The sequence below is a fragment of the Fonsecaea pedrosoi genome (assembly GCF_000835455.1).
Source record: "Fonsecaea pedrosoi CBS 271.37 unplaced genomic scaffold supercont1.3, whole genome shotgun sequence".
In the NCBI taxonomy this organism is placed as follows: domain Eukaryota; kingdom Fungi; phylum Ascomycota; class Eurotiomycetes; order Chaetothyriales; family Herpotrichiellaceae; genus Fonsecaea; species Fonsecaea pedrosoi.
The window spans coordinates 1,168,789-1,195,845 of NW_013550613.1; the positions used below are offsets into that span (position 1 = coordinate 1,168,789).

A 27,057-nucleotide genomic window follows, 5' to 3' on the forward strand; every position below is an offset into this window, starting at 1 on the left:
TGGTTCTGCAAGTTTGCTCTTCTTGACATTTGCCGAATGTGGGACGTTCATGATCAGCGGTGCAGATATATACAATATGACCTTATCTTCACTATACATCGTGCCCGACACTCGCCTCTGGAAACAAACGACCAGCCTAGCAATTTAGAAGGGGGTATCATCGTGCCAATCCAGACAAAAAATGCTTTCAGAAATGCTCGCTAATCCAAATTCAAGATCTATTACCCAAGTACCTCACCCCACAGCCATCCATGTCATTGTAGTTTTTTGTGGTCGCCCACTTGTGTCAATGTCATAACCCTTCTGCCAAGCTCGCCTTCAGGCCCTCTTCGTCAACCATCGTTACCTGTACACCCACGATCTTCGGCGCCGGCTTGAACCCCGGTATAGGTCCTTTCTGATTGATGCCAGGAGGCCTTCCGCCCATGTACGACGAAAGCAACGATGCTTGTACATGGGTTTCACTCGAAGACGATGTGGTGACTGAAGCGGTCGGGGAAGGCAGGTCGACATCGGTCTTTACGGGCGCAGCACCCCATTTGCCTCTCACCCATCCTCCGAGAAGACGCCCAAATCCTGAGGATGAAGATTGTCGGTCTTCTGACTGGGAGGGTAATAGATCTGCCAGGCCACTCAATGCGGCGATGCTCGAGCTGACACTCCGTTGTGGCACCTGATTTCCAATTGACACGTTGCCTGGCCAATCTGTGCCCAATGATATCGTAGAGCTCAACGCCGTGTATTCCGTGACGGTAGTCAATGGCTGTGCAGAAACGATCCTTCGAGTCGCAGACGGCGAGAGAGCAAAGTATGCCTTGTTTCCCCTTAGGACACTCGATGACTGGGATTTCGAAGAACTGGGACGTTTGGCAATATGTATATCCATGCCAGATGTGGACACTAGCGAGTCGTGTGAGGATGTACGTCGAAGGACGGGTTGTGTGGTAGGGTTAGAGGTCGCGTCGTGTTTATATGGAGTCGTGGGCTGAGACAGAGTGTTGTTTTCTGCTTCCTCTGTTGGTTCGTCTGACATGTTCGCCACCGCTTCCCCTTCAATGAGTATATCTGGCGGCTCTGGCTGGATTGTGTTGTCCACTAGTTCAGCACCGACAAGAAGCTGGGAGGGCTTGGGCGTCAAATCACGAGACGATGACTCTTTGACCTCTTCTCCATGGCCTAGGTCAGCATCACCTTTCACGTCCGTGTTTTCGTCCTCCGGAAACACTTCGGTGGCGTCATCGTGGAAATCCTCTTCTGCTAGTAGGTCTTTTGTTCTCTCATCGTAATCAGATGCAGACTTGAGCTGGGGAGATGTGAAACCGCCAGTCGACTCGGGACTCGTAGGCCTAGAGGACTCTTCGCCGGCTTCAATTCGGTCGAAAATGGAGCTGGATTGCTCTAGATACGATCGCGGAGAACTTGGGAAACTCGACATTACAGATGAGCTGGTTGCAGCGGACTGTAGAGACCATCGCTTTCTCATGGCTTGTGGCTGATGGAGAGCGATGGGCAACACCGGGCTGGAAACGACTCGATATGGACCGGCCATGGGTGTTGTAGGTGCAGAAGACTCTGGCGTGGATGGAAGAAAACCCAGACCCAGCGCTGTCCTTTTGCGAGATGACCTTCGAATCGTCGGAGTCCGATCTCGCTTCGCAAGTTTGGCGTGATAGTGGTGGTGGACATGAACGGATTGTTGCACACTCGCGGAGGGCTGTGACCAGCCTAGTTGGTCGCTCAAAGGTACAGATGTGGAGATGGCCCCAGGATTGCCGTCGTCTACAGGCTGGTGCTCCAGGATCTGCTCTCTCAGATTCTGCACCTCCTCGTTCGACGCTTGAAGCAGCTCCTTTAGCTCAACAATACCAGCCTGCAGATTGGCATTGTCTTGGAGGATATCCCGCACAAAGTGGCCGACCACATTGCTGTTCTTCTCGTTGGCGTTGAGGCCGCGAAACGCAGCAGCGGATTTCAGTCGACCTTCCGCACCCCCGAGTTCCCTCTCCAAGACACGTTCACGTTCGAGCCTCGCAATGATCTCTTCGTAGCGCTCTCTGTCCTCCTTTGCATCCCACTCGATTCGTTGAACATCATGCTCGAGTTGGCGGACTTTGATCTCGCTCTCTCTCCACCGCTTGATCGTGCTCCGAATTTCCCCTCTCGCATCATCTGCCTGTTGGGCCATTGTCATTCGTTCCCTCTCCATCTCAAGTATTTTCAGCTCCAACTCCTCTGTACGCCGGCTGAGACCGTTTAATCTTCGAACCTCGACTTCACAGTCACGGAGGAGCGCTTCGAGGCTCTTGACATGGTTGTCGCTCTCCTTGAGGGACGTATTGGCCGATTCGAGCTGGGTCAAGAGTTGCCGATTTTCCTCCACAATCTTGTCGTTTGTAGTCTGCAAAGCGGCCCTTTCGTTTTCCAGTTCGTTGATATAGGCTGTTAGCCGCTGGTGCTCGTGTTCCGAGTCGGAGACGTAAGATTCATGGCGGCTAAGAAGTGCCTGAAGAGCAAACGTTAGCCCACTGCTCGTCTTCATTCTCTCGCCGGCGGCTCTACACCCAGCTGATGAGGGCATAAAGAAATCCATTTCTTCGGCCGCAGCCTGCAACGCGCTGAACAAACACAAACGGGACATGAACCAGCAATATGGGGAGTGTAGGACTACATAACGGCAGCCTCGTATTGAGTCTCTCGCATAATCTCAGCTGGCATCATGCGGGATCGTCCAGGCGCAACCAACGGCGGGTGGGGGCAAAACATGAACAATACCCGATATTCCGAAATGTTGTGGTGCACGTACCTGACCCAATCTTGCGGCGGTCTCGAGATCTCTCTCGATGCCGCCCAGGATAGTGTTGTTGTTCTCCAGATAGGCACATTCTGTCCGCCCACAGCAACACCGTAATTTCCCATCGCTACTTGGGGGACGAGAGTCATTGAACGGGGTCATAACGGTGGTGTTAACGTTGTCCGGAATGTGGTCTCGGCGCGCGTCGTCCAAGCTTGGGAGGGTGAGAAGATCATCGTTTGTGGCGCAAAATGATCTAAAGCGGGCCGAGGTGTTATTGAAGGGCGACGACATATTGCGCTGAGCATGATGCAAGATGTTGAGGGGAGGACCGCAAGGGCTCGAGAAGCAGGAGTCGCAGGTGAGGATGAGGGGAGTCTAAGGTGGAAATGCTCGAGGTCTCTCGCGATAATCGGGATTCTGAGCAGCCCAGCCCTGGCCTGGCACCAAGTCGCGTTGGGATGGTGGAGAAAAGGGTTCCGTTCGCTCGTTTTTCCCAAATTCCAAGGTGGCACTTGATCGCCGCGGCTGCGATCGAGGGGACGATTGGTCCAGCCTCGTCTTTCACTGTCACTCCAAATTGGTCTCCATTGGTCTCCAATCCGGTCACTGACACCGTATCACCGTCACCACGATCGATAATCCATCGAAACAAGTGCTCCGCAATAGAATCGTAAACAATCCAAAAGAGTATGCAACAACGTTTGCACCAGATCGGTACCGGAAAAGAAATGCGCTCGCTAACCAGCACACATGAGCTGACCTACGAACCTACTGAGATTAACGAGGAGCGAATACGAGAAGGAAATGACATTGTGTAGCCTGAAGTCTAACATATTGTCAACAGAGACAACTACCAGGACACCCTCAGTCAGGTTCCTGCATCATGGGCCCTCGTCTCCTCCTGTCAAGAGCCCGCTGCACAGCTGCCCTCACTTCCGGGTTTCGTTTCAATGCGTTTGTGACCAACGACTCCTTCATGCCTGACCTCAGATGGTCTGACTTCTCTGCATCTCCCTTAAACGGACTCAATCCCAATTGAAGCAATCCTCCGGACTCTGCATCCAATCTACCCGCCGCCTGAGCCAAGTGTGCAATCTGCTGCTGCGTCTGCAGGTCTCTCATAGCCGGATCCCGCGCCTTGGGAGGAGCGAGTTGGGAGATGAAAATATTGACAGACATGGACATCCGTCTGGCAAGGCCTAGAATTTGGAACGGAAGAAGATGTGGTGGAAGGAGATCTGGCAAGAGCCTCTGAGCCGTCGACACCCATAGTGCCACAAGTCTCGGAGGTTGCCAGATGTGTGTAAGGAAGTACAGCTCCAGAAACGCCATACAGGCAACCGCAAAATAGCGCCAGAACTGTCCCCATTTCGGCAGCCATATGTAGTTGAGCAAAATAAGCAGCCCGGCATTGGACAAATATTCAGGAGCCTTTGAGCGAAGGCCAGCATACACATAGTCTCGAATCGTTTTGAGCCCCGGATGCTGGACTTGAACGATGACGGGTCCGAACCGATCGTACGCGAACCGTTTTGCAGGATCCAAGATAGTGTCGTGCGCCAGTTTGAACCGGACGAACAGTCCATCGGCCCCTGGAAAAGGTTGACCATTCTCATGCAACTTGTCCGGGTGATATTTCGCCGCCAGCTTCCTGAAACGACTCTTGACTTCCCGCTCTGTCGACCACGGCGTGACTCCAAGCAGGGTATAGAAGTCTCCAGCGAGTCTAATGTCATAGAGGGCTTGAGAGAGGGTGTACATGAGGTAGAGCGACAAAACCAAGACGCGTATGCGGCGGTTATGGTAGGCAAATAAGGGTTCACCGGGCCGCGGGTGTGGTTGTCCAGCGCGAATAGTGAGACGATAGTATATCGACTGCAGGAAGGCTGTAGCGTACTGGGTTCAGATCAGTAAAATGCCTCCAAAAGCGCTGCGCTGCGCTGCTGAACCACATACGGCAGGGAGGAATGCCCATCCCACAAGAGAGAAGGCTTGTGTCACCACGCTATCGGCCATTTCAATCGGGTGACGCGGGGATCATGACATTCTTCCAGGGCCGAAAGAGGTTTTTTGGGTCTCTACACTGGTGCAGAGGCACAGCTGTCCATCTCAGGGTCAAGACAGTTACTAAATGTGGTCGTGTGAGAGCAGATAATAGTGGTGCACGTTTTGGGAGGGCCAATTCGGATGAAAGTAAATGCGAACCCCGAGCCACAAACTCAAGTTTCACTCTCTTCATATGCACTCCTCTCACCATGCGATCGCCATTGGCAAATATCATGTCCATTCACCCTGCTGATCCCGGTACTTGAACAGCGCTCAACCGCCTCTGGTCATTCAACACTGCAATAACGAACAGTGATGCCTTACGTCGTCGACTACCTGAACTCCACCTCTGTCCCAACCCAATCAATCATAGTGCAGATGTCCTGTCACTTGGGATACCAACTTGCATAACTATACGATGATCATCTTCACATCGCGCTCACAATGATGAGGTGGAGGTTACCTCGGTCTGCTGCGACCTTTTGTCATCGCTCCAAAGATCGATCGCGCCGGCCGACATGTCTGAAGAGCCAGTATTTTCCCAGTCCTCCAGCGGCACCGTCACCTGTGGCGTCTCTTTCCATTTCCATACTATGTTATCGCTGTCCAGGGTGAAAAAATGTGGCAGGTCGCATCCGGCAAGCCAGCGCTCTGTATGATCTTGGCCCTGGTCTGACAGGATCCATGAAAGGAGGAATGATGTCAAACGTGTCTGATCCTGCCATTGCTGTGACCCTGGCTCTGGTGTCTGCTCATGCAAGCTGGACTCGGAAATATCGTCAGAGATGTCGTCAAGCGCGTGCGAAGACAGCCTCGAGTCTGTCATGCTTTGAACAATGAGTGTGGTGTCTGTTGTGGGGGCCTTATTGGATTGGAGGTTCGCTAATTGTCCGAAATCATCCAGGTGCAGGCCGTCATCGTCAATCCGACCATCAGTCAGACACAAGCACACGTTACATGGCGTCATCGAGTAAGCCAGGTCGGAATCGCCTGGCCAGACGCCTGAGGACAAGATTTTGTCTCTTCCATTGCTTGCAAAGTGCGTGTTTTCGAGGCTTCTCACCACAGCTATCTCACAGTGGTGTTTGCAAGTAGGAGGGTGTACGAAATGGTTGTCAAATTGTGCTCCAGAATGCACAAGCGGAGTTGCACAAGTTTCCTCTCCAGGAAGCAAGAGTTCATTGGATGGAGAGGTCATCCAAACAATTTGTCGATCCATTATTGAATGGCTGGAAAGGCAGACGCGACGGCTGAGAGCTGTCAAATAGACAATGGAAGCACAACACTTTGTTCTCTCGTGTCAACGGCATATCAGCGGATACTTCTCTCTAGCGATTCAATTCGGACTACGGACCCTTAAGTATCCTGGTATCATGGTCTGGGATGATCACAGCGCCAGACACCATGGTTTGAAGCGCCCTTTACCACGGTGTTGCGCCTGTATGATTTGAATTCTCCTTCCTGGAGAAACGCCCCCGGGCGTTGAGGATGACGCTCTTGGACGCACTTCTGGATGCAACGAATCCGATAGGCGATGTCGATCAGGTCGTGGGGGTGGACCGCGCCGGAACTTCCACCTTGCATCCGCGGTCGAACGCTACAGCCAGATTTACCTAAGTACAATTCCTCAGGACCCCCGGCCAACCGAGTTGGTGTCGTTTCTTCAGGGCTTTTGCATCGCCTCGAGTATCTCTCACCCTCGTGCCGTGCCTAGACTTGGAGAGTCACACGAGACAATCATCACGCTCAAGGCGGGGGACCGGGATTCGGGAGCCTAGGAAGCAAGACTTTCTTTTCCCCACGCTTGCCATCATAATCAGCACAAGATCGAATCCAGAATGCCCGTCTGCGGATCAACGAATTAGACTAATGGAAACAATGCACGGCTTTTCAGCCTGGCAATAAACAATGTCGGACTGAGTGAAAGACAACTCGAGATCCAATTCCCTCATTGTGGTCCTACTGCTGAAAGGCATACCTCGGGATGTCTAGTGCCGTTCATCTTTCTCAGGTTTCGAGTCATTTCCCACTGATGCCGAAGTTCTCCTCCTTCTGGCCACTTGGGATCGATCTCACACACCACGGCCCGTTGTGTTTGGGCTTCATTTGGGAGGGGTTTCCGCACTTTCTTCGCTTCTTATGCAAACCACCCTTTTTGGAATCTGTCTCCGGAATGGCACCGTCTGCTGAAGGTAAATGACAGTCTCTGTCCTTGTGTCACCATACATCGGCTGGCTCGATGGGGTCTGACTCGACCTTTTTGACAGATGTCCCTGTCCGTCGATTCCTGGCTCTCTTACCAGGGGACACGCTGTTGTCAGAGGTGGTCAATAATCAGGCGCCGGCATAGCTGAACTCGAATTCGTTGAACTTGATCTTGCCCGAATATGGTTCGCCACTGATGAAGTCGAGAAGCATATTCCTCAAACTCAACTGCCGGTTTTGAGGAAGATACTTCACCAGGTTGGCAATCCCGCTAGCACGCCAGTGACAATCCCGCAAATTCAATTTTTGCAGGGCATCTCGCACCGTCACTGTCCCAGCACTCGCCAAGCGTGGCTTTGCGTCGCGATAGTTTTGGCACATCATCCAAAGCAGGTCGGCCACCGCTTGCTCTTTGCCTAGATCATGCTCGACCAACAAATCTTCAATGTAACCGACGTAGGCTTGGATTGCGACCTGCAGTGCCATCATCTTGGACACCAATTTTAGGTGACTCTGCACTTCCAATACTCCGAGGACTCCACACATGATCGATATGAGGATTAGGACGCACCGTTGCTGTGCGATGAACTCGTCGATGTCGCCATAGACACTCACACTCTTCCCTGTTGTCTCCCGGAACAGGAACTCATGTACCCTCAAATCCTCGACGACGTAGGGGCCTTTGTCTTTCAAGGGCAACAACTGCCTATCTTTCCACATCCGATCGACATCTCTGAGGAGAGACTTTAGCCACCCCAGTCGCATATTTGCGTCTTCTCCTCCCCACATCCAGCTCGCCTCGGGGTCCCGATAGATCCCCTCGAACCAAAGCGCCTGTTCCTCTCTCAACCGATCGTGGAGGCCGTCTTGCAGGCCTATCTGACGGATGATGTCCCTACCGGTCCTGAAGTGAAGCACAGCCCTCTTACGCTCTCCATATCGTTGCTCAAACGACGCAAGACTGATGATGGACGTCAAGATCAGTTTGAGATCGGCGTTGGAGCCAAGTTCCACGTTTTCCCGAAGAATTGTGATTGCTTTGGTCTGGTGCTTCAATGCCGCATACTCCAGGGCCTTCTTAGTGGCCGGCGTGGCGTATTTGGCATTCATGCGCAGTTGGTGCAGCGCTGAACGAGCCATCAACGTATGGAAATGAGTCAAACATGAGCCCGCTTGATACTCCCAGGATCCTTTGATCGAGGGTTTTATCTTAGGAGACAGGGCATAGGCGGTTTGCCAGTAGCTGTTCTGGCCGTAGAAGTGAAGGAGCTGGTTTGTCACTCCATCAACCTCGATGGGCAATGTCTCGAATGGGTCGACGAGGCATGCTGATATCGCTTTAGGCGCAGGCGGTTTCGGACTGTTGATGAGATGCCGCGATCTGACACTTTGGGTACTGTACGAGGTCGTACTGCGAGCCTTTGGTCCATGGGAATTTCCAGCAGCAGAAGCCAGCTCATCTTCGGACGTATCCACGTCGTCTGTTTCCCAATCTGTCGGGGAAGTCTCCGTACCATACAAGCTCGATTCCGGCATGGTTACGAGCAACCCGGCCCCCAACTTGCAACTCTTACATCACCCTTGCTTCGTTGAATAATACAAGGTTCCGGCAGGAGTGACAACCAGGGTTCTCATGAGAGGGGCTGGAGTTGAGGAATGCGTGAGAAATCGCGAGGGACGAAACGGGGTGCGGGCGTCCTCATACGAGCTTCGTCAACGGGGAATAGGCGCTCGCTTGCTGGCCGAAACACCCAACGAAACGCGAAATGGTTCGACTCGTTGGGAGTGCCCCGCCCAGACTTGTTGTTCACTTGGAGACGGTTCGATGTTGACGAGTTGATGACAGCCACTTGTTTGCCTTCCCAGGCTTCCCGTGGTTTGGAATTGGCCAAGTGTGAATAGGTTGCTAAGCCGGACTGAGAGGGATCCCGCCTTTTGCGAAGCCCGAAGCCGCCCCAATCTGGACATTTAGGCATGTCGATCGTTAACTAGGAGCACCTAGACCTCGCTTAGAGAGATGGTCCCCGTCTTTCAACTCGCAACTTTTGTCGCCTACTGCCTTCCCCTCTCTGACCGACGGTCTCGCCTCGCCCACCCAACGGCCAGAAAGCTTGACATTGTTCTTTCGATTCAAAAAGGTATATTTCGGTCAAGTCGATGACAATGTTGCCGTCGAGTCAGACACAGACACTTGGGGCGCCTGGACAGGGTTGTTTACGAGTAGCTGTCGCCTGGCCAGGCGCCACCGCTGCTGCGATACCGGTCGTTTGAAGTGGTGGGGTGACATAGACTCAGTACATCGACAAGATCAGGCGAGGCTTACATCTCTCCTCCCGAGGAGAGAATACATTCCCACATACAAGGGGTCCAAAAAGGTTGACAACATGAAAAAGATAAGAGGCAGAAACGCAGGCCATGGCCCTGAAAGACGGTGACAACATGTATGTAGGTGCCCACTTGTGTTCCTCTGCCGTTGGCATGGTTTTAGGTCGTCGCAACAGAGCATAAGCCCGGGAATCTGTGGTACCAACATAGGTACCAACGCATCTGCCACGGCATGGCTTGAAGGCCTTGTGCCGCAGTAAACACGGTCCTGATGGGTCAGATGCACGATCATGGAGTCCGTAGGGGAGAAACTGCCAACAGGCGCTCAAAGTACGAGGTACCGAGTACATATGTCGCACGTTCGGCTCGCTTTACGGCACGACGGCACTCGAAAACCTCCACCAACCACAACGACATACATACCTACTCGCTAGGTACTCGGAACATCCATCTAGGTGAACAGACTTACTATTTATTCTCGCTGAATCACGGGATGGTTGTCGGTGCATGGCAGATCATGGTATGCTGCAAGGTCGGTATACTCTACTGGAGGACTTGTCAGATACCGAGCTACATATTACGCCCATCTAAAAATGGCACCTTGCTCGTCCTCCTAGAACGATATTGGAATGCTCTTGAGCATCACGCTTACAGGTAGTGGTTCTGCTAGACTTGTCGTCATTACCATGGAGACTGCGCAGATGGCATCAGGGCCTTCCCACCAGGCTATTCGATACGAGTAGGTAACTTAAGTACAAAGACGAGATTGGTGATTGGGGGCTGCAGCGATTGGCGGTTAGTCGCCCAGGGTGCCTGACAGGGCCTTCGACTGATGTTTAGGTATCTGGCACGCCTGGCTAGGTGTGTAGGTACCTACTTATGTACGAGGGTACTGTACATAGGTATATGAGGGTGTAGCAGCATGAGGGGTCGAAGGGGCGCGGAGAGACAAAATCTTGGTCCCCTCCCCGCTGGAGACTCGGCGGCACCAGACGGCGGAATTCATCATTGCGTTGAATCGTGATAATTTACCAAAGAAAAAGGTGTCACGGGCACTTCAGACCAGGTGTGTTTCACGTATCAAGGAGACTACCACAGCTCCATCTCCTCACTTTACGACTTACAGGACAACACTTGACTGCGCGTCAGTCTGTATCTCTTATCTGTATCCCTGTCTCTGTCTCTGTCTCTGTGACTGTGACTGCGAGATCCTCATGGAAGGCCACTGCCAATGCGGGCAGATCCGGTTCCGCACGCCCCTCCCGGAACCCCAGGCGCTGTACATCTGCCACTGCACCGAGTGCCGGCACCAGTCGTCGTCGACGTACGGCATGACGGCCATCTTCCCCTTCTTCGACATCGCGGCGTTTGCGCCCCATCCGAGCGCCATCGCCGTGTACGCGCGCCCGAACCCGCACGGCCGCACCGAGGGGTACTTTTGCACGGCGTGCGGGAGTCGGCTGGTCCACGTGGCTGTGTCGTCATCGTCGTCGTCGTCGTCGTCGACGTCGCAGCCGCGCACCCTGAGCGTCAAGGCGGGCTGTCTCGACGGACTGTCCAAGGAGATGATGCGTCGAGCGGTGCATATCTGGACGAGGTCGGCCGTGGTGGATATCCCGGAGGATGCGGTGCAGTATGTGGAGGAGCCGCCGGGGGGGAGTTTCCAGGAGGAGGAGGAGGAGGAGGAAGCGGCCGGCGAGTGAGTTAAAGAAAAAGGTCACTGAAGTGAAGTGAAAATGGGTTGGATTTGTAATGCTTCCGCGTTTTGCTCTGAATTTGAATGAACTTGGGGGTTTTTGTCGGTTTGGTGGCCCCTGGCGTGGCGAGGTGAGGGATAGTAATCGTCTCTTCTTCTTCACTATTTAGCGACTGGAGAGGCGAGGGCTCGGCCCTGTCTGCTCTCTCGGAGGCACAGCTCATCTTTGAGCCAAGCCAGTCAATTCCCTTAACCTCGACTCAGCGACCACCACCACCACCGCCGCCGCAGGCAAGAATCTCGCATTGAGATGACATGGGATGAAAATAGCCCAGCATTACAGGCCGTACGCTGACCTCTGTAGTCCAAGCCTGATCATGACGACGTCTCCAGCACCGGCGCATGCGCTAGTCGCGGCGGCATCTTTTTCTTCTCCTCCTTGTTCTCTGGCTGCGGCTGTCCTTGTGCTTGTCCTTGACTCTGCTGCTCACCCCCGCCGGCCTGCCCTCTTGACCCGCCTCGACTCTCTCCCTCACGTTCGTGTTCATGTCGGCGTTTACTCTCTGAGATGTCGTATTCCTCTTCGTCCCTGTCCTTGCGGTCGCAGCACCAGCAACACATGAGCATCAACCAATTCACGAGGTCGAACATTTTTGGGCGAGTTTCTCCTTTCTGCCCGTAGGTGTCGTTGAATATTTTTTTTGGTTCCCCGTTGATGTTTTGCTAGGCCTGCGAGCAAGCTTACCAGTCGACGAGTCTGCTGTGCCCTGGCCCGACTCTGCCTTTGTGCTCTCTCCTGTGCTGTCCCTGCCTGTCTCTTACTTTGTGTGTTGGCGGTGTGTTGTGCTAGAGAGAATGAACAAGGTTAATGTCGACAATCTATCGATCTTGGGGTTGATCACATGACCAGACTCGGTACAGGGGGCGTGATTTGGTATTACACACCTAATTGTGGAGAATCCTTGCCGCGTGTGTCAGGTAGGTAGGTAGGTAGTGATCAGTACTCGGTTGCCAGCTAAGCTAGTATGACGGCTCGTGAGGCCCAAAAGAAAATGGAGATTTCTTGGGAACGTGTCCGATCTACTCTGTAGAATTGAAGTGAAGGAGAGTTAAGGGAAACGATTAAAAATTGCGTCGTCGTGGAAAGATTGTTGTGAAAAAAAAAAAGGGTATTGGTCGAAACCCCGTGTACGACGTAAAAGTGTCAAGTAGGTGTGTAGGGGGTGGCTGTGTTGGGTGTTGGGCGAAATCCGAAAAAAAAGTGAACAAAATTCTCCGATCAGGAAAGAATAACGTATTATTCTCGTTTCCTGTTTGGATGGATGATGTGTTTCAGGTCTAAACTGTGTGGATGAAAATGTGTCTCAGGAGACGTGGAGTGAATCAAGACAGCCTTGCACTGCCTTGTTTGTCTGTGGGGAACCCGACGAGTGAAAAAGCGATAAGAGATAAAAAGGGGCGTTGCTGCCCTTTAAAAAATCAAGTCAGCCTTGCCGTTTCAGATGCGAGAGACCACTTGAACTGCATAGATGTACCGAGTACCTCGTACACGTGTATCGAGCACGACAAACAAGGACATACTAGCCAAGTACTCGATATGTTTAGTCCTGCGATTCAAGCTCCTTCTCGAGATCTCTTGACGCGTCCTTTCCTCTTGGTTTCACGTGGCGATGGAGACAGGACAGCAGACGTGAATGGCCAGGTTGGAAAGGCTGGAAAGTCTGGGAAGGTTGGCATACACTCGGTTGCAGTCATATGGAAAGGCACAAGAAAAGATCATCTGCAACTGTCCAGACCGGCAACTGGTTCCAAGAATAAACATTATGTACGAGGCGTGATGCCCAACAAATCTCCGTGTATGTATGTGTATGTGTACGTGTGTCTGCTGCTTGCTGTAAACTCCCGTGGGGTTCTATTGCGTATCCAGGGTCGAGAAAGGTCGTAAACGTGCAAACACGGGCTGTTCTCCTCCCTTCTCCCCCATCGTCCTGCCTCCGCTTCTCTCAGACGTAAATGTAGCAGAAAGGACCCGCGGTCGTCCACAATGCGTCCTTGTTCTGTATCGTCTGTCCCAGACTCCCCATGATGATCGGATCAGTCAGCTGTCCGGGCGGGCTGTTGACGGGATCCAACGTCGAGGTGCCCCCCGCAAAGGCGTTTCTTCTGTTCTTCGGGTCCTGGTTCTGCCAGATCCACCAGGTCCGGTCGATCTGCGCGTGGTGCAGGAAGAACGTCGGCTCCGCGGGCGAGGCGAAGAGGTCGCCGCCCGGGTCGCCGCCGGTCGTGAAGTGGCCGCCTGTGTGGACGCCGTAGAATCCGACGCTGAAGTCACCCTGCATGCGGTTCTGGAACGACAGAATGTCGTTGTAGTGCGAGATCAGGTCATACGAGTCCGAGTCCTTGGTCCAGTTCGAAGACACCCAGGATGAGATGTCGCGACGAAGACAGCGAGGGTTGTAGGCCAGAGGGTCTGGATTGGAGTAGTTGATGATGCCCGGGATATCCAAGGTCGGCGCCACGGGACCCAAGTTGACCACGTAGTCCTTGAAGGGTCCCGTGTTCACACAGCCGCCGCCAGACCCGGGAGGAATGCAGTTGATCTGCGTGGGCAGGCCTTCGGTGCAGCCGTGGGGCTCGTAAGCACCGTTGCCCGACATGCTGTAATCGCTGCCGTCGAACAGGGGCGAGTGGAGAGGATCAAAGGCGTACTTGCCCCAGTTCCAGTACGGTTGATATCCCGTGTAGCCGCATTCGTTTCGAAGCGCCTGTTCAAAGTTCCACGTGAAGGTCCGATGCCATGCCAGGAAGTTTGCAGTCCCGTGGATGGACAGCGTTTGGTTGATATGGACCGCGACAAAGTCGTCGTACCGGGACCGTGCGCCTGCTGCAAAGTTGGGGTCTTGCGTTGGCTTCGACATGAGGCACAGCTCCGCCGCAATGTACGCACGCCTCTCGTCTTTGGAGAGCGTGGACCATTCTCTGCGTACAGCCGCATTGAGCAAGTTGCAACTTCCGCCTGACGGATTCGTCACCTGATAGAACGCGAGGTTAACAAGACCTTTGGCTGCTAGGATATCGGTCTGAAGAGTTGAAGCTGGTATATAGATAGAGGCAGTAGACACATCCGCATCCCGCTCCGACAAGTCGTTCTCGACAGGAGCTGGTGCTGCGCGTGTACTACCGATGGCCAACAACGCCGGAAGGAGAAATTGGAAATGCATGGTGCAAGGGTACGAAGAAACAAAGCTCTTTCAAAGAAAGTCAAGGAGCGGACGGTCGACACCTAAAGTCAGGTTCGAGCCAAATAATAATGGAACGCTCTTCGCGGAGGCAGATTTCCCAGAAGAAGAGAAAAACCTGGATCCCCGCTGGTTCCGCTGCAGTTATAACGGTATTTATTGGGGCACCTATAGCTGCCACGAGGTTGTTAGCAGGCCACGCGAGACATTAGCAAAGGGAAATGAGATGGTAAACGTTGACACGCGGCAGTCGATAGTCTATCTCAGCTCGCGCATAAGCATCTCGGGTATTTAAACAACTATCGAAACATTCGTCGGAAGTCAGAGCGAGACTCTAGCGAGATGCTCTCCGGAGGTTATGTTGGATAGGCGACCACATCAGTGAACTTTAAGCGGAGGTGATCAAAGGCTTCATGATCCATGGGGGTAAGTTGTGTGAAGTGGTGTGTGAGAATGGAACCCTGCATGGAGCAGGTACTCGTAGCATGATGGGGCTCTGTGCCGATCACTGCCGTTCATGGGCCCTGGCACCCAGGCCATGATGACTGATTTCGGCAATTGCACCGCAATGCAATACAAGACATTGACAGGGTCTAGAGATTGCAGGTGTGTATATTGGGGCCATGATCAAGACACCGACTTCCGACACTAATATCGATCAAGCGCAAAGAGAGTGAAGAATCTGGTGTCTTGAAGTCCAGAGGTACTTTCTACCTCATACTGTGCGTATACCTGGGTGGAAGGTTCTATGGTGGAGGGGGTGAATCAACGCGGGATGCTTCGGAGAGATGGGATTTTGCTGCGGAAGAGATATTCGGCTGAGGGCAGATGGCCACGTTGGTCATTTGGAACGTGCCGAGCGGAACGAGACGCTAAAATGACTATCCGGGGTAGAGTTGCGGCGGTTATACCATAGAAGGTATAGTCCATTACTAGCCTAAAAGGTTAATTCCAACCCCTGCCAAGGACTTTTTCTTGCATAATTTCTCTCCTGCCCATGTGCCGTGTGTGTGTCTGTGAGGACCTCGTACTGCACGAGGTATGAGTCGCTGCATTGTCGGGCTGTTGACTTATTCACATACTTTCCATCATGACATCGCACTCTCCTTCATCCTTTCACGGGACTCACCAGCTAGTATGGCCCACACAAAGGTCGTTCACCATGAAATGCCTTACTCGACTATCACGAGTCACCTGCGCCGAGGAATGCCGAGCTTGGTTACCGAGTACATTTCTGTCTCCTCCAGCCCGGGGTCTATCGCGCTATACTGCAACCTTTTGTCTGAGCGTGAGGAGAATTCCAAGCATAATCCATGCAAGAACCATCCAACCCCCTGGAGCTATTGTACTACATTGGGCTAAAGTGATCAAATATTATTGCACAATATTAATGCACAGGCAGCGCCTCGACTAGATGTCTCCACGCTCCCCTGTACCGCTGTTATACCCTTCAGGGCAAGTTTCATGCAGTCAGAAAGTGAGTTTTCTCCTGGACCAGGCACTGATCCACTCCTACGCTGAAGTGGCAAATCGACTACACATGTGGACAGGAAGGGAAGTGTCGAGGTCTGTAACTCTTCTCACCACCCAAGTACAGCACAGAACGCTAGGGGTATTTACCCAGCGCGAACAATGCGCCGGCGTTCCTGTCTCCCTGTTTTGGTGGGTAGTTCCAAGTTGGCGCTCAATGGGATTATAGACAAGGCACAACAACCACACCAAAGGCAACAAAATGCAACCAGGACTAGACCAAAGGTGACTCTGTTGAGCTTTTGAAATGGCATAGCTCCTAAAGTAGGTATCAAGTGCCGGCCAGGTCTCCCCGCCCCCAGCCGAGGTTTTTCTGTGTCTTGAAACTGCAAAAAGCGCAGGATCTCAAGAGGAGGAGCTCCGCGGTTCATGTCCACAGGGGACCGAGCCCAGAATGAGTTGCCATACCCAACTTGAAACTACAAAGAGCTTTGAACCATCTTGTTCTGACAATTTCAACCCCGTCAATCTCGCATTGTCCAAATGTCACAGGCCACCTACAACTGCCTTGCCTGGTTGATGCGACAATTGACACGCCTTCAGCAACGCCATGGTTATTTCGGGTCTTTCTCAGCTTTTGGAGAGGCAAGCTGCTGCTACTCCTCAATACAAGGATGAATCCAACGCCGGCGCCCTGCTCGCAATACACGGCACCTTCGGAGGCGTTGCTATCCTTACGGTTCTCCTTCGCATCTTTGTGAGAGCGTTCCTGCTCAAAAGCCTCGGGACTGATGACTATGTTATGATAGCAGCTGCGGTTAGTCTTCTGAGAACGCATAGCCCTCCGCCCCGAGCATTTTCTCTAACGGACTATTCTACCAGGTTTGCGAAATCGGCGTCATTGTCTGTTTCGTGGGCGAGAGCAATGCTGGGCAACTGGGGAGGCACCCAGCGCTTGTCAGCTTGCCTGATAGCACTCTCTTTTCGCACTGGCGATTCTTCCATTCCATCATCATCATGGTCGGCATAAGCCTTGTCAAGATCTCCATCGCCTTCTTCCTGCGCAGATTTGTGCTCAGCAAAAACCATCAACGTTTTCTTTTGGGGTGCATTGTCTTTCTCGTTGCCTTTACAATATCCTGCGCAGGCACTCTGATCTTCAACTGCGGCACGCGTGTGGATGCGAATTGGAATTTTGGTCTACGGGCGACTGGACAAGCCAAATGTTTCAGCAACAACACGTTTACAAATATTGGTATTTTCAACAGCAGCGTCAACATTGCCACGGATGTCCTTTTTGCGCTGCTTCCCATACCGGTGGTGTGGAAGCTGCAAGCAAATCTGCGGACAAAGCTGACTCTGTGTTTTGTCCTAGGCTTGGGCCTTTTCGCCTGCGCCTCAAGCATTATCAAGACGGTCAAACAGGCCCATGCTCTCGAAGACCCTGACTGGACCTTTCACGATTCCTTCTTCATGTGGAACAACATCGAGTTCAATATCGGTATCTTGGCTGCTTCGTTGCCTTCGCTGCGTCCGCTGTTCGCCAAACTTCTCGGTGTCACGCAGCGATTCACGTCGAACAACAGCCGGAATCGTGCAAATTATGGGTACAATGCCGACGGGCTGGCCTATAGTCGAAGCAGAACCGACAAGCGCTCCTCTCACAAACCCGCCAGCCAATACTATCAATTCGATTCGCGGCAGTCGACCGAGCTGGGAGAGCTGCAGAGAGGGGCGAGCCAAAAATTACCAAAGGTCACCAGCACGGTGAGCGCGGGCGACGACAACAGCGACAAGATTATGTTGGAACAAGATTTTCACGCAGTCAGCGGCGAGAGTCCGTGGGCGAAACCTGTTCCTGGGGCCATCACAAAAACCACGACTGTACAGGTCTCGAGATACTAGCTGGAGGAACGGCTCACAGCACGAGCGGCAGCATGCACTCAGACGAGCATTCATTGTACAAGTATGGCTTGGACCAGCTCAAAGATCTCCCAGAAGACCACCTTTTTGGTGCAAGGGGGAACGCGAACACGACGTTGAATGGCCATGATTATAACCAGAGGAGGAAGAGACTCCAGCCATTGTCGGCCGGGCTTGGTGACGATGGCAGCAGTAGGACTGCCTCTGCATGTATATATCTGTACGATACCTTGGCATGTATAGCCTTTCCCTACCAGGATGTATATATATCCATTATGTATACCCCGAACTGTGCTTTATCCCTTCCCTTTTTGGTTCAGGAACGAGAGCGAGGCCGCTTTAATCGGGCACGTGAGAGCGTGAGAGAGCGCGAGAGAGCATTGGGTAAGCGCGAGGGAGTGGACGGGGAGCAGCCGAAACGCTGCTGCCTAAACCAATCAAGCTACGGCCTTAGCCTCACACTGCAGAGCGAAGATGGCGCCAAGATGATCATCCGTAGGCAGCCGTCAGGGAAGGGACGCTTCCCAGCAACTCAAGCAACTCATTGCCCAGCATGCTCTTCTTCCCTAGAAATTCTACATGACACTGGAAGGTCCCGAAATCAACCCTACGAGGAACCAAAGAACCTAAAGTGAACTACAGGAGCGCCGAAATGAACAGTTCAGGAGCCCAAATAGGCACACAATAGGAATCCATTTCTGACCTTAGAACCCGAGTGACCTCTCGATAGATTCTACCAAAGACTGTGAGACAGAAGTATAGGAAACAGCCCAACAAGGCTCCTGCTTTGCATTTTCGGGTCTAACGGATACTCACCGTCAACAACCTTGTCCCTCCCTTTTTCTCTGCCATCCACAGACATTTCATAGCCAGACATAAACTCAGAGCGAAAATCTCCACATTGAGCTAGGGACATCTCAGGACTTTGACACGCTCTGCGAACCGTACCAATTCCAAGACCACACCCCAGTAGAAGTCAGATAAACCATCCCCAGTCCTCTCACCAAGCTCGTCCCCAATCTTTAAACAACGCAAGGTTATATCTCTATACTGCTCCCCCATCCAACAAGCCAAGTCGGTGGAAGTCTTCTGGATAATTGCGTTTCTCAGGCCCTCCGCCGAGTGCAGGCCGTGTCGTGGCGAACTAGCCGCCGCAACCTTGAGGATTGGTTGCCAGAAGCCAATCTCGGCAAGCAGCAGTCCCAACGAGTAGATCTCGTACTTGATGGCATATTTTGGTCTCTCCTGAGCGGGTACTCGAAGCTGTGGGTGTAGGTAAGAATCAGACAGCGAAGACTGTGTCGCACATATCGAGATCTCTCCTGTCGCAGATGGTCGTGAGACACTATAGCCGCCGACTAATGGGCTGTCAAGATTTGGTAACCTGCTCTCGGACTTGTGGAACATGAAGTAGATGTTCATGGAGTTGAAAAGTTTGTGGTGCCATCGCGCGAGCATGAAGGTGTAGAGGCTGGTTGCAAGGCTTGAGGCAAGACGAAAACGTTGACTTAAGCTTGGAAGAGGTGTTCTAGACGAGGTACCGGGAAATGGCTTTCGGCAAAGAAGGCTGTGCAGGGTGACTGGCAGCTTGTCGGAAGATGCGCCCTCGGGGATGTGACTTGCCAGACCAAATCTGTAGAACTGGTCGGTTTCCACGTAGCCAACACTGTCGGCAGCGCAGAGTGTCGAGGGCTTATTTTCCGAGCTTAGGAGAATCGAAAGCTTGGCCAGCCTCTCCCGGGCGATCGAACGCAGCTCAACACCTCCTCCTCCCGTTTCTGGGATCTGGTACCACTCGATCAAATACGCTGAATGTATGCTATAGGTTAACAACTTGCCCATCCATCCGAGAAGGAATGAGGATTGGGGGGGTTTTACCTTGTTGCCCATTTGATTGGCGTACAACCGAGAATTGTTCACCGTCATACACCTGCACGTCTGACATGTTGAAAGAAATCAATCTGTCTCTCGCGTCACCCGTCCCTGACGAGCTCATAGAGGTATTTTCGGCAAGTTTCCTGTGGATTTGTAGAAGCTTGGCCTGTTGGCTTATGGCTCCCTGATCAAGCTCCGCCAAAAAGCTCGCTTCCTCAGGATTAGCCAACAGGTGCCCCGACATACCTTGTCGAAGAATGCTGTCCCGGAGCTCATGGGGTAGAATACTATATAGGGTATTGTTCCATTCATGAAACTTGTCAAGCTTATCGTCCAAAAGCACCTTGTTGGATCGTCGCCAGGGGGTTGCATCGTGCTTCACTCGCTTCCGCCATGGAACGGCAGATAGCAAGTGGCGGCTTAGCCCTTCCGTTGCTGATTTTGCATCATTGATCTGGTCTCCAAGTTGCTTGGGCAACACATGTCCACTGTTTTCTGGAGAGCTGGTCATGGCGATTCGAGAGTCCAGGACGGCCAAGGCACCCGAGCTTCGAAGGAGACCCTCAATATCTTGCAGGATGCCCAAAATGCTATGAGCAATACTGACAATGGGATTTTGAGAAGGGTTGGACAAATGCGTAGCCAAGATAGGCATCTCCGAGTACGACATGTCCCTACCAGATCTCGCCTACAAATCATATGCTGTAAGCTTCTGTACATGCCTGTAGCCATCACAAGTTGTTGGTCCTCTCTCCCCCAGGACTGCTTAGGCACGAAAACTTACCGGCAAGACGTCCAGCTTATACACTACCTTCCACCAGGTTTGAAAACGGAAGAACTCGACTTCAAGTCGGCGAATCGAGCCGCCGACGTCATCGCCAAAGTTTTTCGCGGCTTGGATGACATGCCAAACCTCGCATGCTTTGTCGAATACTGCAATCAGCCCAGACAAGCCTATGACTGCGCTGCCAATATCCATGGCGAACGAGTTCGGGACAACGGGTTGTTGGTAGGTGGTAGGCTCAAATCATTATTTATGGGCGAAGGGGTGCACAGTGGCTTGAAGTTGCAGGAGGTGTTCTATGAGTGCTACCCTAGTAACTGAATAGTCACTGGGACTAGTTGTGCATGCTTGTTTCCAGCTCCGTGTCCCATGCTATATAGCAAAACAGCGTTTCCTCGCATAATTTCAGCTCTCCCAGCGCCACCGAGCATCGCCTCACTACCATTAAAGGCTCGGCCCCGGTAACGCTGCAGGGGATCCGACGCCGGCGGCTGTGCACCACTGTTGGTGCAGATTATGCAGCCCTCTAGAGGTTTCATCAGGCGCCCACATCGGTCTTCCGGAAGGGGGCTATTCCTGCACCTCAAAAGCCACATGCAGGGATGCAAGGCTGTGCAGTCAAGGCGGTACAAGGCAGCAGAGATGCGCTTAGCTCTTCTGAAACCCCCCCACCTGTTTCGATGATGCTTAGTGGCTGGCCGACCTATTCCCGATCAGTCATTTATTGCCAATATAATATCCAAGTGACATTGTCCACATCCCTTCGGTGAGGTGTCGCTTCGACCTTGTTCACGGTATTGAACCCGACCGCTACCACTGTCACCTTACATTCAGATCCTGTCGCCTCTGCCAATGACTATCATACTGGTTTCATTATTGTGAAACTCACGATGGCAGATTTCGCCACCACGTACCAAGAAACCGAAACTCTGAGCACGCCTTCAGATCGGCGACAGGACATTGCTGTGGTCGATGGGCCAGCCAGTTTCCTCGCGCTGGCCGTAGAAATGGGGGTCCCAATAATATCGAGGGCAAAGCCTGGCGCTGGTGGGACTCTGTCCATTGGGGGTGGTCTCTCGTTTGCTGTGGCTAGGGCACATACTACGATCAAGCTAGCGAAAGGCACAGACTGGGCGAACGAGACTCCCGCAGACTGGTTTGATCGTGTTCAAAGCAAGAGTAATGGCCCGGAGATAATCGTTGTGAAGAACCACGTCAACAAACGGATTTTAGTTCCTCGCCAGTCTACATGGCAGGACCGATACGAACACGATGCGGACATATTCTTCGCAGTCACCAACGAGCTCCGAATCTTAGCCCATGAAGCAGTCCGCAAGTCTCTCAACATAGTCTCCCTAATCGCGATATCATGGAACACTCGGGAGACAAAAGGCCGTTTCTTGCCCGAGATATTACTAGAAGGGGCCCAGCACGGTAGTGTTGACCAGTACCTTCAAGTGTCACCCAATCTAGACTTCTGCAGCAGAGCTTTGATGGTTATGGACATATCGACAGGTCTAGCCTTTCTCCATGACACCGGCATTGTCCACTGTGATGTCAAGCCCGGCAACATGCTGGTCTGTGACAGTCCGCAACGCAAAGACCTGAAATCAATGGGAATGGCTCCGGTGATTGTCAAGCTCTGCGACTTTGGGTGCTCTATTATTCTTTCGGATTATCCGAAGAAGCATCGATTCTCAATTGGTGTAGGAACACCAAGATGGATGGCGCCTGAGATCGAGCAAGGCTTGCCAGTTGAGGCTGAGTTACTCTTCAAGACTGACATTTACAGTCTGGGACTTGTTGCGGCGCACATTCTCAAAGGCACACAACCGTATTCCGACATCCCGGCAACTCATGAGGTGAGGAAAGAAGACTCGAGTGTGCTTGGTCGAAGCCTGAATGACAATGACCCGTTACTGTTGTCACGCCCTGGAGACAACGACTTGGTCAGTGTTGGCAAAAGAAAGCATGGCAACACGGATGAAGATGAAGGGCCCTGTGATCGAAAGAGGAAATCCGTCGAGAAACCTGCGACTGCGACAGAGTACTCTGCCAGGATTGGTCAGCATTTTGAATGCAGCCATGAAGCCCACCATTCAAGTACTTTGTTGGCCTCCGTATTGGATACGTCAAGGAATGAAGTTCCTAGCGATGGACACTCTGAGTTGCTGAGACAGATCCTCTCTCGTACTGTCCAGGCAATACCCTCAGATAGGAGTGACGCAAGGGAAATAGGGCAGCTTTGTCGAGCTGCTTTGTTGCATGTCTGCACCTCCCCGGACACCGACTTTTTTCGGTAAGGCTCCTACCCAACACTTTTCCCACAGCTGTTGCTAATTCCATGATGGCCTTAAGGTCGATGCTACCAAGCTTTCCAGAGGAGAGAACCGATACGCCAGTAGCAAGTGACCTTCTTAACAAAGCAAGGGTACCTAATGTAAGTACTTGCAGGGAGCCTCATTGTTAAAGATACGTCTAACCGGGTGGTTGTCAGCTTGCCTTTGAAACTTCCCTCCGATCAGGGCTTCTCCCGCGACAATGCCTAATGGAAATTGTGAAGGATTTGAAGCGGAGAGTCGAATATCGCACCAGAGATGCAGGGCAGTGCGCTCTACAACTTGCTGCTCTCGTCTTGAACGGGCACCTGATATGTGAGCATGACCAGGTGCAGGATGAGGCTGAGAAATACCTCAGTTTCGCGGTATCCTCAGGCGACCAGCTGGCCTTGTTAGGGGCAATCAATGTTCTACAGGCAATGGGTCGCGAGGTTACTCACGACACGCGGCGACGGGTCTTGAACGGATTCCAAGACCACGCGTTCCAACTCCAGGCTATGTCCGACATCAAGTCACTTTTCTTTCCTCTGTCCTTCAATCCGACAACCAGAATGACGGCAGCAGCGCAGTTTCCCTTCGATGAAAAGTTCAACATTCAAGCCAAGCTCATTGGACTTCGCACGTGGAAAAGAGAGTTTCCACATGATTTCGCTGCATTCACCCGTTCCCAGACTTTCCGTCAGCTCTTGGCCGTGATTCCTATCACTCGCCTTATCTCACATGAAGTGGACTGGCCACTACCGGGCGATCCCCGGCTCTCGGAATCAATACTTGCAGAATACATATACAACTCCCACGTTCATCTCGACACCATGAGCCAAAACGAACGAGAGGTTTTCGTTGATATATGTCTGGGTAATGACATGGTTAACGAGCCGACCGCGCTTGGAATGACGCTTCTGCAGCTAGCAACCCTTCGAGAAGACATAGAGATGGCTTCCCTACTGCTTGAAATCTTGGGCGCAGATATCGAAGCCTGTGGGTTAACACCTGGTTGCACGCCGCTATGGCTGGCGTGCTATCTGGGCTTTATTGACATGGCCGTATTTCTCATCAGTCGAGGCGCTGACGTGACCTGCACCGACTCGGTCCAAGGTCTTACTATCCTTCACTTGCTAACGCAATTCGAGACCAAAGACGCGGTGGAAGGAATCGGCTGTCAAGCCTTAGCGGTCGGGGTTGACGTCAACGCCGAATCGGATACGGGGATCACGCCTCTGCTCGCGGCAATGCTTGCATTTGACTTCTCCAGTGGCGCCGCCATAGAATTTCTCTTGCAAAACGGAGCTAACCCCCTGACTGTCATGGCCACCAAGCTCGAAGGGTTTGACTTTCCAGTCACACCTCTGTCGCTATGCGTTGTCAATTTGGACTTCGATCTCCTCGAGCATATGATATCAGTCATCCCCTCTGAGGACCGAGATTGCCATAACGGTTACAAAGTGGCCAGTCGCGAGGAACTGGGCTTTCAACTGATGCGCTCGCAAACGACATTTGCCGCCATGTTCGAGACAGGAAGAAAGTTTCGAGACAATTTGGCGCGAATTCTGAAGAAAATTGTCTATGCAGAGCGTTCGAACCTCTTGTGGATGGCGCCGGTGGTTGAACCCGTGGTTTATGCTTTTCAGATCGATCGATCAGACCTCATGGAGTCACTTCTTACGATTGATCCAAAAGTGCCATTGGAGATGCCGGTGCAACACGGACAGCATCACCCTCCCATCCCTTTGCTTCATGAAGCGGTTTTAAGGCACAACTACCGAGCTGTGGACGTTCTCATCCGCTATGGGGCGGACCTATTGCAACGTGTAGGAATAGGTGCCACAGTTTTGACTTGGTTGACCAGAGAGATCCCGGACATGCTCCCGGTCGCATTGAAACATCTCGAGAGCCTGCCAGCTGCAAAACGGGACGGAAAGACTGTGAAGGAGATTCTTCAAATGCCACAATTTGACCTCTCCGGTACTTTCGACACTCTTCTTGTTGCGGGCACTTCGGAAGATATTCGCATTGCCGAAACTCTACGAGTCAAGTACAGCTTGCATCACGACAATACTCAGGTGCTGCCTCCGAATACCAGCACTCTGGTGGGATCGCTGCTCGTGTGGACATCTTATTCCGGATACGATAGGCTTGCACAGATCCGCTACCTTCTTTCTCTGAAACCAAAGCCGAGATTGATGATGCCTTGTGGAGTGAATCTCTTCATGATTGCTTCCAGTGTGTCTGATGGATGTAAGTGACTTACACATTAGCTGCGTTTGAGCGATAGTGCTAACCGCAATTGTCGTCGCAGCCAAGGCAGTTGAACAGTTAGAACTCTTCCGCTTACTGCTTGATACATACCCAGAAATGGAAAATTTGACTCAAGGTCATCGTGGCAAGCTTCCAGTTCTTCACAGGGTGGCATCGGGCGCCAACCTCGAGATCCTTCGGCTTATGGAAGAGCACGTAGTGATTAAGCATCCCGGAAAAAGATTTCCCTACAACTACACGCACCTTCGCAACGAGATACAGGAAGGCGCTGTTCTGCTCACAATGCTTGACTGCTCAAGGTTTGCCAACACGATACCAGAGTTTGGTGCCTCGATGCATGAATCTTCGACCAGACACGAAGATGTATTGGCAATGAGCACCTTTGATCGTTCAGTAAGACAAGACGAAAGAGAAAAGGTCTACCGACACCTAAGAGACCACGGGGCCGTGCATGGCTGGGAGCTCGATGGCTACTTTATTAGGTCAGTGATTAGGCTCTCGATCAGTTTTCAGTATATGGCACGAAGCGATGCGTCATCTGTACAGTCAATGCCTGCGGCGATGCTAACACTGACCCTTGTTAGCGGCCGCATACTTTGGAAAAACTCAACAACTAGGGATAAGTTACATGGATTCCTTGATAGAGTCACGACCAGATATTCGATGGCTCCATGGGAACATGGACCGGAACACGGTACGTCGACATACTCTGAGAAGCTCAAGACATAACTTAATAGACTGACCATGAATCCTAGGAGAGTTCCCCTCTACATGGTACCCATTTGCTTGGAGACAAGTCCAAAAAGAGAGTAACAAAGGCTGCGGTTCAGAGCTCCTGTCGACGATCAGAGTGCCTCCGGAAATATTCGGCGCTAAAGCCGCCCTGACTATATGCGAGCTGGTGTGGAGAGGAAATAGCTTCTATATACAAGCCTGGGACCTGCCATTTGAAGCCGAATTCCTACAGGAGTCTGTGTCCTATTACTTCTCCACAAGGCTGCACGAGAGAGGAAGATGGGCCACGAACCTTGAAGGGCTCGGAGGTAAGATCCCATCAGTCACAAGGACATTGGGTTATATTCGTGTCACTCACAATCCCTACTAGACACTCCACCTTACCAGGCTACGACCTACTGCGAAATTACCGAGAGAGGCACCAAAAGCAAGATACCGTATACCCGCACTGGCCGAACCTGGACAGATGAAGAGGTCAGCAAGCTCTCGCATGACGTGTTTTCCGAATGGGCGCAAGAGCTTGGAGAGCTTGAGGAATTCATACCGGATCTCCTCAGAGCCGTTGTAATGAGCTATTTTTAAGAACTACGAGGTCCCAAAGGAGCGTGAAAAGGCGTTGGTCGATTCTTGAAACTTGTTAGTAACAAACGTAATCCACAAGCAAGTGGCCAGTTTTCATCCCAAAATATATCACCGATCAATTGTCAACGTCGATACCACCAGAATGCCTTCAAATCAACTGGAACAATAAGGGAGACTTGCTATATGGAGACATTGCAAAATAGACGAGAAAAAAAAATGCATTGCTCGAACGGCTTCGCATTTACCGAGCATACATCGGAACCTTTGTCATTACTGGTTGACAATCCCGGAACCTCAATGAGAAGATATTTCCATGGTACTGCAGTTACTTCTCTGACAGCTGCCCGCCTCGCCGCCTAGTGCACGCGGGCGTCGATCACATACTAATCTCAGGTCCATTGGAAATCGGAATGTGATCACCACCATCTGCCCTGGCTGCGGGAGTTGTGCAGGATCCGGAAGTCGGAGGTGAAGCTTACCCTGCAGCCTTTGCAGAACTACCTGGCTAATCTGGGCTCTCGTCATAGCTGGGGTCAACGGGGTCTAGTCCGCCGCGCTTTTTTGTGATGACTCTATCCAAGCAGGTGTTTGATTTGAAGGTCTCAGCCGGTAGGACGGACCTGCAGAAGCTTTACAGCTGGTCGATCTTAGTATGGAGTGAGGTCCTGACTCGAGTGTCGATTTGTTGAGCAGTCAAGTGAAAGTTTAGGAATGCTGAGAGAGGGAGGGCGACTGCATCAGCTGACATGAGGAGGATCGCAAGTGGCGAAAAGTAGCGAGAGGGTCTA

At 52.1% G+C, this 27,057-nt stretch overlaps 10 protein-coding genes across 10 annotated transcripts; 3 read left to right on the top strand and 7 right to left on the bottom strand.

Moving 5' to 3' along the window:
* Positions 1-292: 292 nt before the first annotated feature.
* Positions 293-2,590, bottom strand: Z517_04311 (uncharacterized protein; the record flags this gene model as incomplete). Its single annotated transcript, XM_013429640.1, has 1 exon — positions 293-2,590. One exon carries the CDS (start codon positions 2,588-2,590, stop codon positions 293-295), a length of 2,298 nt encoding a protein of 765 aa, XP_013285094.1.
* Positions 2,591-3,658: 1,068 nt separating this feature from the next.
* On the bottom strand, positions 3,659-4,810 carry Z517_04312 (uncharacterized protein; the record flags this gene model as incomplete). Its single annotated transcript, XM_013429641.1, has 2 exons — positions 3,659-4,690; positions 4,751-4,810. 2 exons carry the CDS (start codon positions 4,808-4,810, stop codon positions 3,659-3,661), a joined length of 1,092 nt encoding a protein of 363 aa, XP_013285095.1.
* A 469-nt stretch (positions 4,811-5,279) lies between these two features.
* Z517_04313 (uncharacterized protein) lies at positions 5,280-5,666 on the bottom strand (the record flags this gene model as incomplete). The annotated part of the gene is made up of 1 exon (XM_013429642.1): positions 5,280-5,666. One exon carries the CDS (start codon positions 5,664-5,666, stop codon positions 5,280-5,282), a length of 387 nt encoding a protein of 128 aa, XP_013285096.1.
* A 1,508-nt stretch (positions 5,667-7,174) lies between these two features.
* On the bottom strand, positions 7,175-8,581 carry Z517_04314 (uncharacterized protein; the record flags this gene model as incomplete). Its single annotated transcript, XM_013429643.1, has 1 exon — positions 7,175-8,581. The coding sequence occupies one exon, from the start codon at positions 8,579-8,581 to the stop codon at positions 7,175-7,177; it is 1,407 nt and encodes a 468-aa protein (XP_013285097.1).
* Positions 8,582-10,584: 2,003 nt separating this feature from the next.
* On the top strand, positions 10,585-11,073 carry Z517_04315 (uncharacterized protein; the record flags this gene model as incomplete). The annotated part of the gene is made up of 1 exon (XM_013429644.1): positions 10,585-11,073. One exon carries the CDS (start codon positions 10,585-10,587, stop codon positions 11,071-11,073), a length of 489 nt encoding a protein of 162 aa, XP_013285098.1.
* Positions 11,074-11,441: 368 nt separating this feature from the next.
* Positions 11,442-11,717, bottom strand: Z517_04316 (uncharacterized protein; the record flags this gene model as incomplete). Its single annotated transcript, XM_013429645.1, has 1 exon — positions 11,442-11,717. One exon carries the CDS (start codon positions 11,715-11,717, stop codon positions 11,442-11,444), a length of 276 nt encoding a protein of 91 aa, XP_013285099.1.
* A 1,352-nt stretch (positions 11,718-13,069) lies between these two features.
* Z517_04317 (uncharacterized protein) lies at positions 13,070-14,287 on the bottom strand (the record flags this gene model as incomplete). The annotated part of the gene is made up of 1 exon (XM_013429646.1): positions 13,070-14,287. The coding sequence occupies one exon, from the start codon at positions 14,285-14,287 to the stop codon at positions 13,070-13,072; it is 1,218 nt and encodes a 405-aa protein (XP_013285100.1).
* A 2,098-nt stretch (positions 14,288-16,385) lies between these two features.
* Positions 16,386-17,680, top strand: Z517_04318 (uncharacterized protein; the record flags this gene model as incomplete). Its single annotated transcript, XM_013429647.1, has 2 exons — positions 16,386-16,592; positions 16,658-17,680. The coding sequence occupies 2 exons, from the start codon at positions 16,386-16,388 to the stop codon at positions 17,678-17,680; spliced, it is 1,230 nt and encodes a 409-aa protein (XP_013285101.1).
* A 924-nt stretch (positions 17,681-18,604) lies between these two features.
* Positions 18,605-20,552, bottom strand: Z517_04319 (uncharacterized protein; the record flags this gene model as incomplete). The annotated part of the gene is made up of 3 exons (XM_013429648.1): positions 18,605-19,506; positions 19,577-20,261; positions 20,358-20,552. The coding sequence occupies 3 exons, from the start codon at positions 20,550-20,552 to the stop codon at positions 18,605-18,607; spliced, it is 1,782 nt and encodes a 593-aa protein (XP_013285102.1).
* A 695-nt stretch (positions 20,553-21,247) lies between these two features.
* Positions 21,248-26,269, top strand: Z517_04320 (uncharacterized protein; the record flags this gene model as incomplete). Its single annotated transcript, XM_013429649.1, has 7 exons — positions 21,248-22,656; positions 22,716-22,797; positions 22,855-24,931; positions 24,993-25,434; positions 25,537-25,646; positions 25,708-25,995; positions 26,058-26,269. 7 exons carry the CDS (start codon positions 21,248-21,250, stop codon positions 26,267-26,269), a joined length of 4,620 nt encoding a protein of 1,539 aa, XP_013285103.1.
* Between the last annotated feature and the right edge of the window lie 788 nt (positions 26,270-27,057).